Source organism: Psammomys obesus, unplaced genomic scaffold, assembly GCF_907164565.1.
Source record: "Psammomys obesus unplaced genomic scaffold, mPsaObe1.curated_primary_1811, whole genome shotgun sequence".
Lineage (NCBI taxonomy): Eukaryota > Metazoa > Chordata > Mammalia > Rodentia > Muridae > Psammomys > Psammomys obesus.
In genome coordinates this window covers 13,727,093-13,736,002 of record NW_026590062.1, presented here as the reverse complement: position 1 = coordinate 13,736,002, position 8,910 = coordinate 13,727,093, and the positions used below count along the sequence as shown (strand labels likewise).

The 8,910-nt window shown below is 47.9% G+C and overlaps 1 protein-coding gene across 1 annotated transcript in view; it reads right to left on the bottom strand.

The window, feature by feature from the left end:
• The window catches only part of Bri3bp (BRI3 binding protein), a 17,846-nt gene extending 13,599 nt beyond the window's left edge, over positions 1-4,247 (bottom strand). Inside the window, exon 1 of the mRNA XM_055606094.1 lies at positions 3,940-4,247. Coding sequence (XP_055462069.1) covers positions 3,940-4,167 — 228 coding nt within the window. The 5' untranslated portion in view covers positions 4,168-4,247. The remainder of the gene's footprint in view (positions 1-3,939) is intronic.
• Between the last annotated feature and the right edge of the window lie 4,663 nt (positions 4,248-8,910).

Sequence of the window (8,910 nt, the reverse complement as noted above, 5' to 3'; positions counted from 1 at the left end):
AAGAAAGAAAGAAAGAAAGAAAGAAAGAAAGAAAGAAAGAAAGAAAGGGCTCTATGGGTAAGAGGGCTTACTGCGCAAGCAGGAGGACCTCAATTCCAATCCCCAGCAACCACCTAAAAAGCCAGATGTGGCCATGTACTGGTATATTGCTGTAACCAGTATTTTAGAAGTGGAGACAGCAGGATTGCTCTTACTAGCCTAGCTCCAGGATCAGTGACAGATACCCTGTCTCAAGGGATAAGACAAAGAGTGACAGAATGGAACAATTCAAAAGTCCTCCTCTGGCCAGGTGTAGTGGCTCACGCCTTTAATCCCAGCATTCAGGAGGCAGATACAGGTGGATCACTGTGAGTTTGAGGCCAGCCTGGTCTACTGGACTTGTGTGCCCACACACATGCACACTAAAAATAGGGGGTGGGGAATATATTAGCCCATGCCTGTGGCTCAAACACTCTGGAGGTTGAGACAGGAGAGCCCAAGGCCAGGCTGAATACATAGCAAGACCCCACCTCAAAGATTAAAAGAAAATGAAGCAAAAACCTTAAGCATATTTCAAGTGAAGTACAAGGGAGCAGGGCTTCCGTGGGCAGTGAGGACAAAGATGAATTGAAAGTAGATGTAATTATGATAGAATGTTGGAGACAGGAAGGAACTACTCAGTAATCTGTTGGTTGATTTTTTTTTCTACATATTTATTTAAAGTATGTGTACATGTGTGTCTGTGTACATGAGGGCAATACCCATGGAGTCCAGAGGAGGGTGTCAAATCGCCTGGGACTGAAGTTACCAACTACTGAACAGGAGCCAGGTCCTCTGAAAGAGTAGCCAGTGTTGTCAGACCCTCAGGTCACCCCTCTAGCCCCTGGCTTGATGTTCTGACTGAATGAAATGAGAGGTTCATTTTGTTAGGAAACTAAAATTATCTTAAGTTCATGAAGGACATCGCTTTCCACCATGTGGGCGAACTCGGGCCGGGCCATCAGGCTTGGTGGCAAGCACCTATACCTGCTGAGCAGTCTCACCTGTCCTCATGAGTGCTTTTCATAGAGCTTGTGGGCCAGTGATGACCTACCACGGGGAAAGCACAATTTGAAAGAACAACTCTTGTGGGTGTGTGTACACTCCACCGTGAAGGTCAAAGGACAACTTACAGGAGCCAGTTTCTCCCTCCACCATCTGGGGGAGGGAAGGAACTCAAGACTTACAGGCAAGCACACCTTCACCTGCTGGGCCATCATCTGGGGCCTCAGTTAATTTTAACTAAAGGAAAAGCCTGCTGCGTAGCTTCAACAGGCCCAGGCTTACTAACTAGATTCAAACCTGCCTTGTGGGTAAGGATGTTTTTAAAGTTTGTTTCCCAGGCATGATGGCCCATGTCTTTAAATCCAGCACCCCAGAGGCAAAGACAGGCAGAGCTCAAGATCAGACTTTGTGTGAAATAAGCCTTGTGCATGATCACATGGCTTTGAATTGCCTCCGGGGCCTCCATGCTCTGAGGGCTGGGCTGTGAAGTTTTATGGTTTGGTTGGTTTGGTTTCTGAGGCAGGGTTTTTCTGTGTAACCCTGGCTGTCCTGGAACTGGCTCTGTAGACCAGGCTGGCATCAAAATCCACCAGCCTCTGCCTCCTGAGTGCTGGGATCAAGGGCATGCACCACCACCACCTGGCCAGGGGCTATGGTTCTGACCACTTCTCTATGTCTCATTTGGGCAGGAGAGAATCTGGGAGGTTGGTTGTGACTGGGTTGTAGATACTGCACACTGAACACCTGCTTGTCAGTGGTGGGAAATGTTTACACACGGAAGGGCTTTGTCTAACAGAAGCGTATTAACTCCTTCATTCATTTGAAAGTTATTAAGGAAAGTGGGGCTGCAGTGGTAGCCTGAGTGCTTAGTGTGTACAAGGCTGTGGGTTCAATCCCCAGCACCTGGTACATTCATGTAATACCAGGTTTCAAAACAGCCATAAAGGAGGCTGGAAAGTTGAATCAGCATTTAAATATTCATGCTGCTGTTACCTAGGACCCAACTTTGGTTCCCAGCACCCATGTGAGACAGCTCATAACTGCCTGAAACTTCAGCTCCAGGGCATCCAATGCTCTCTCCTGGTTTCAGTGGGCAAGTGCACTGTGTATAACCATCACAGCCATACGAATACATATAACTAAAAATAAAAATACAGCCAGGCTTGGATGCACACACCATTACTCTCAGTGCTTGGGAAACAGAGCCAGGTGAGGCACTTCTGAGCTGGAGGCCAGCCTCGTCTACATACAGAGACCCTGTCTCAAAAAAAAAAAAAAAAAAAAAAAAAAAAAAAAAAAAAAAAAAAAAAAACACAAAGAAAAAAGGGGGCAATTTGAGTTCTTAATGTTTTCCCTCATGCTAAGGACCAATAAACTTTCTAAACTTTTATATCTTAAGTCTCTAAATACTCCAGCAGAGCTAAGAAATGTTCAATTAAATTACCCTATAGCCAGGAAATACCAAAAGGGAACTTTCCAGAGCCATGATTCTGGCCCAGGAAGGAACCAGCTGCATTGACAAATCATAAAAAAAGAACTGTTGTTCCCACCCCCATTTAACGGACAGAGAAACTGAGATTTAAAGAAGTGAAGCCAGGAACAGGCAAGATGGCTCGGCCTGTAAAAGTGTTTGTCACCCGGCCTGATGACCACATATGATTTCCCAAGACCCACAGGGAAGCAGAGAACTTTAAAGATGCTTTAAAGCTGTCTTCTGACTTTTCACATGTTCATGTGCGCAGGCAATCAACAAATTGACATAAAAAGTATTTAAAAGTAAAGTCATTTGGGGCAGGCAGTGGTGCTCACCTTTAATCCCATCCCTCGAGGCAGACAGAGGCTGGCGGATCTCTGTGAGCTTGAGGCCAGTCTGGTCTACAGAGTGAGTTCTAGGTCAGCCAGGGCTATTACACTGAGAAACCCTGTCTCGAAAAACCACTAAATAAATAAATAAATTTAAAATAAATGAATGAATGAATGAATGAATGAATGAATGAATGAATGAATAAATAAATAAAGTCGCCGGGGCTAGAAGAGATGGCACAGTCGATAAAGAGCTTCCCGTACAAGCATGTGGAGGACCTGGGTTCACGAGGAACCGAGTTCAATACCAGGGAAGCTGCTGGGGAGATGGAAGCTAGAAGCTTCCAGCGGCCCAGTCGCCCCCTGGCCAGCCAGCCTGGCCTAATCTTCGAACTTCAGGGCAATTAAGGAACTTGTTTCAAAATACAAAGGCGGGTGAATGATTCTGGAGGTTGAAAACCTGAAACTGACCTCTGGACTTCACAATCACACACACCAAAGGAAGCCACAGGCCTAGCCTCATCCGGCTGGAAAGAGAGGGCCCCAACTTGGGCCCAAAGTTCTCTGGACTCCACAAGCCCCAAGGCCAGACGAAACATGAGGAAGGCAAAAGAACCGCGCGCATCTAGACTTCTCTTTTCTCGGCACGGTGCACCCAATATAGGTGACCCGGTGGAGAGAGGAGAGCCCTTTGGTGGAGGGGGTCATCCCAGTCTCGGAGACCCTAGTCCCCCAAGCTAAACCAAAGGCTCCAACCGAGAGGTGCCTCATCCCCATCCCAAACACACAGTAGGCGCTCAGGTTGCCAAAGCAATAGCTCAGACTCCATAGCTCCCTGGAAAGGAGAACTCGGCCCAGACATCTCTGAAACAAGGGGTAAAAGGCGGAAGGCCCATGGGGCCCGGCCGCGAGGGGACCCGGACGTCCCCAGCGCCTGGCTCATAGTGGGCGACCATTGAGACGCGGCGGGTGAGCGCGCGGGCGTCACGAGCTCCCGGGGGCCCGCGCTTGGCCCGGGATGCAGCAGGCCGCGATCGTCCCCAGCCCGGGTGCACCCCCCCCCCCCAACAACGGTCTCCCGGTCCCGCAAGGTGACCGCGGCGCGCCGCCCACCTTCTGAGCCGCGCGCACGTTGTCCTCTCCGAAGAGGCTGCTCACGCTCTGCGAGAAGCTGCTGGTCGCGCGCCGGTGGCTGTTCTTGTCCGCAGCCCCGCGGCCCCGAGCCCCCTGCGCTCCAGGGGCCACCAGCGCCAGCAGCAGCAGCAGTGCCAGAAGCAGAACTGGCAACAGCACCGGCAGCCCGGCCCGGAGCCGGGGCTCCTGGGACGCGCGCGCGCCCATGCTCGGCCTAGGGAGGAGGGTCGTGAGGTTGGAGGGGGGGGGAGAGGGCGGAGCACGCGGCCACCGAGGGCTCCGGTCCGCACCGCGTGGGCGCGCCGTCGCTCCGCCTTGCGGCCCCGCCCCGTCCGCGCACGAAGCCCCGCCTCCCGCCCGCAGCCCCTTCACTTCCAGAGCTGATAGTATCAACTCTGCTGCTCGTTGCTGCACGCGGCGCTTGTAAAGGCATTTTCCTGGTCTGAGTCGGTTCCTTTGCAAAGCGATTGGAAAACCGAAGGGCAGCACCTCCCCGCACCCCGAAAGCAGGCCGCGCGGAGCACGCGTTCTTTCGTTCTCGTGGCCCTCCTGCGCGGATGGCACTTCCGAGCCATAAAGTGGTCGGGGAGGGGAAGCTAGGGAAGGCAAGCTGGTTTGAGAAGAGGGAACCGGAGAAGTAGTTTGGCTTCGTGCAGCCCCTTTTAAAGGATTTGATGGGATCAAGGGACTATTCCTCGGGATTCGTCAAAAAAGGTTGGGAGGGGAAGAGTGTCAAGAGTTGGTCCCGCCAGTCAATTCTGGTGTCAGGAAGTACCCGCGCCACCTCTAGGCGACTTAAGGACACTAAGACCAAATTTACAAGAGATGTAGGGATGAGAGGAATTTACAATCCAAAATTCAAGGCTTCCTACAAGAAAAGCTACTGGGCTTCTTGAAGATGAACCGCATAGCATGGCAGGCAAAAAGACCAGAGGACTATGGATATGAGAGATTTAAGAGCCGTGATAATCATGTTAGAGGCATGGTGGTGCATGTCTGTAAGTCCAGCCCTAGAGAGGCTGAGGGAGAAAGTATGGCCAGGTCAGGCCAGCCTAAGTTATACCGAGTCCCAGGACAGCCTTCCTTAGAAAGTAGGACCCTGTCTCAAAAAATAAGGTATGTCGCATGGGTGGTGGCTCCTGCCTTTAATCCCAGTACTTGGGAGGCAGACACAAGTGGATCTGTGTGAATTTCCAGGCCAGCCTAGTCTAAACAGTGAGCTCAGCCAGCCAAAGCTACACAAAGAAATCTTGTCTGGAAAAATAAACATAAACAGATAGACAGATAGATAGATAGATAGACAGACAGACAGAACGAGGTATGTGGAAGGAGTTGGAGTCAGGTAAGGGGAAAGCAGAAATTATTAGAGCTCTTTGGGAAGGGAGGGTTTCTCTGTGTAGCCTTAGCTGTCCTGGAACTCTCTGTAGACCAGATTAGCCTCGAACTGAGAGATCCGCCTGCCCTTGCCTCCTGAGTGCTATCCTGATGTAATATTTTAATATAAAATGATAATAAAAAGCTAAGTGATGGCTTAGGTCTGTCACTCCAGCTACAAAAAACTGAGGCAGGAAGAGAACAAATTCAAGGCCTGACTGGCTATAAGAGTGAGGTCCAGGACAACCAGGGCTACGCAGAAAAATCTTGTCTCAAAGAAAAACCAAGAAAGACACTTAAGACAGGTGGTAGTGGTGGCTGGCACACGCCTTTAACCCCAACACTTGGGAGGCAGAGACAGGTGGATTTTGTGAGTTTGAGGCCAGCCAAGTCTACAAAGTGAGTTCCAGGACAGCCAGAGCTGTTACACAGAGAAACCCTGTCTTGAAAAACAAAACAAACAAACTTAAAAAGACTGCTCATCAAGTAAAGGTATTTGCTGCCAAGGCTGAGGACCTGAGTTCTGTCCCTGGGACATACGTAGTGAAAAGCACAAAAAGACAGGCACAACTGCTACTTGGACTTTTTTGTTTTGTTTTGTTTTTTTGAGACAGGGTTTCTCTGTGTATCCTTGGCTGTTCTGGGACTCTATTTGTAGACCAGGCTGGCCCTAAACTCACAGAGATCCACCTGCCTCTGTCTCCCAGAGTGCTGGGATTACAGGTGAGTGCCATTGGCTTGGTCATTTGACTTTTAAATACTCACACACACAAAATTTTATTTAGTTTATTTTGAGACAGGGTTTTTCTGTGTAGCCCCGCTGGACTGGAACTCACAGAGATAAATTTACCTGTCTCTGCCTCCCAAGTGCTGAGATCAAAGGCTCGTGCCACCACCACCTGGCACAGTAATAATTTTTTTTTTTTTTAATTTAAAGTACTGAAGAAGGGGTGGAGAAATGGCTTATGGATCAAGAGCACTTACTGGTTTTGCAGAAGACCCAGGTTCAGTTCCCAGCACCCACATGCTGGCTCACAGGCATCTGTAACTCTAGCTCCACAGGAACTGATGCCCTTTTCTGACCTCTGTGGGCACCAGGCATATATGTGGTGCATGTCCATTAACACAGGCAAAACATTCATAAAAGTAAATAAGCTTTGTTTTCAAGGAGCCAGACATGCAGCATGCCTTCAGGACACATACTTGCCCTAGTATGTGGAAGGCCCTATGTTCAATCTCCAGAACCATAAAAATGAAATAAATAAGTCCAGGAAATATCATCCCAGCATACACTTTTGTTGATTACTCCAGAGAGTATTGTAGTACATGGCAGGCGCGGAGAGGATTCTGAGCGCCCTATCTAAGGCTTTCACATTCCTGAAATCTGAGGGACTTTGCCACATCCCCACCCTTATGCTGAGAAATCCTCCGGAGATTTTTCACTTTATCTGTCCAGCAAGACAACCTTCACCGCAAGGTTCTGCTCAGCCTTGCGTTGCTCACCCTTCACCCCATTCAGCCTGGCCCGCTTCAATCTTATCTTGTGGATCTCTTATGTCCATGCGCAGGGTCAGGTCAGTCTTTTTTCTCCTGTATCTTTTAGATCCTCAGTTTATTTCATAGACTCCAGGATGGAACCTTCAGAGAATAAATTTTCCTCTTATCTTTAAACCCTAAACCAAACAAACCAGGTCTACTCAAACAAGAGTAAAACAACCAGAAAGACAAACCTTTCTAAGAGAATACACTCTGCCAGGCATGGCGGTGCACACCTTTAATCCTAGCACTTGGGAGGCAGAGGCAGGCAAATCTCTGTGAGTTTGAGGCCAACCAGGTCTCCAGAGAGAGTTCCAGGACAGCCAAGGTTACTCGGAGAAACCCTGTCTCATAAAAAAAAATAAAAATAATAATAATGAATAAAATAGAAAAAAAAGGAAAAAAAAAAAAAAAGGACATTGGGACCAGGGCCAGCACAGTAAGGAGCATGTGCTGAGCAACTTCAGAGGCCCTAGGCTCATCCCCACCCCCACAAAAGAAAGAAATCAAAACTGATCGCTCCGTAGGTGACAGCTTTTGCTGTGCAAGCATGAGGTCCTGAGTTCAAATCCCCAACATCCACACAAAAGAAAAAATTACTTCTGAACTCTACTCCTCTGTATTCTGGAAGTTTCACATATTATTAGGGATTTGATTTGCTTCTTCATGGGTTGTTATATTTTTATTTTAATTTTTTTTTTTTTTACTGATAAGGTCATGTGCTGTTAAACTTTGGCCTGGACCTCAAAGATTCACCTGCGCTGATCTTGGAAGTTCTGAGATTAAGGTCATGTGCGACCACGTTGTGCTAAAATTTTAAAAGGACTTAACAGCAGCACACACCTTTAATGCCAGCACTGGGAAACAGGCAGGCAGACCTCCACGAGTAACAGGCCAGCCTGAGCTGCACAGTGAGACTCTGTCCCCAAAACAAAGTATTTTACAGGGAGATATAATACAAGGCCAGAGAAAGAGGTTCTCAGTGTGTATTGGCTGACCTGAAACTATGGAGACAGGCTGGCCTCAAACTCACAGAGAACAGCTGCCTGCCTCCACGCCCTCTCCTTGAAGTGCTAGAGTTAAAAGCATGTGCCCAGCAAGATTTTCCTTTTTAATTTATGTGTATCTCTGTGTGTGGGCATGTGTATTCAGTTGCAGATGCCCTCAGAGGCCAGAGATACTGAATTTCCTGGAACTAGAGTTTCAGGCAGCTGTGATCCACCTGGTATAGATGCTGGAAACTGAACTCTGGTCCATGGCAAGAGCAGTGTGGGTTCTCAACTGCTGAGCCACCCTCCATATCACTTTCCCATTTACTCTTATGAAATACATACAGTGTATATGCCCCTGTCTTCTCAGTAACTAGGATGTTCTTCATATCAGCTGGGAGTTTATTTTCTATACACTATTTTATTACATTTATTTTTGTATGTGTGTGTGCCACAATTTGTAGATGCCACAGTGTGGGTATGGAGGATAGTTTTAGGGAGTCAGTTCTGTCTATTCATGATAGGATCTAGGGATTGAACTCAGGTCATCAGGCTTTGTGGGAAGTTCCCTTATGTGATAAGACGGTGCACACTTTTAACCCCAGCACCTGGGAGGCAAAGGCAGGTAGATCTTTGTGAATTTGATGCAAGCCTGGCCTACCTCGTAAGTTTCCAAGACAACTAGGGCTATGTAGAGAGAATCTGTCTAAAAATAAAATTATTATTTTTTTGTGTGTATGATCCATGATCAAACTCAGATGGTCAGGCTTAGGAGTCAACTGTCATTCCCTCCCAAGCCATCTTACTGGACCCTGTAATTTTTTTCAAGAACAGGGTCTTATTGTGTAACCCAAACTCACTATCCCCCCCCCTACATTTTTCTTTTTTCCTTCCTTTTTGAGCTAGGGTAAGCCAGGCTGCCCTTTAGCTTACTCGATAAACAAGGCCACATTTGAACTTATTCTTATCTTTCTGCTTCCACCTTCTAAGACCTGGGATTTCAGTGTGCCACCACACCCCCATTCAAATGAATTCTCAAACAGAAAAAGTG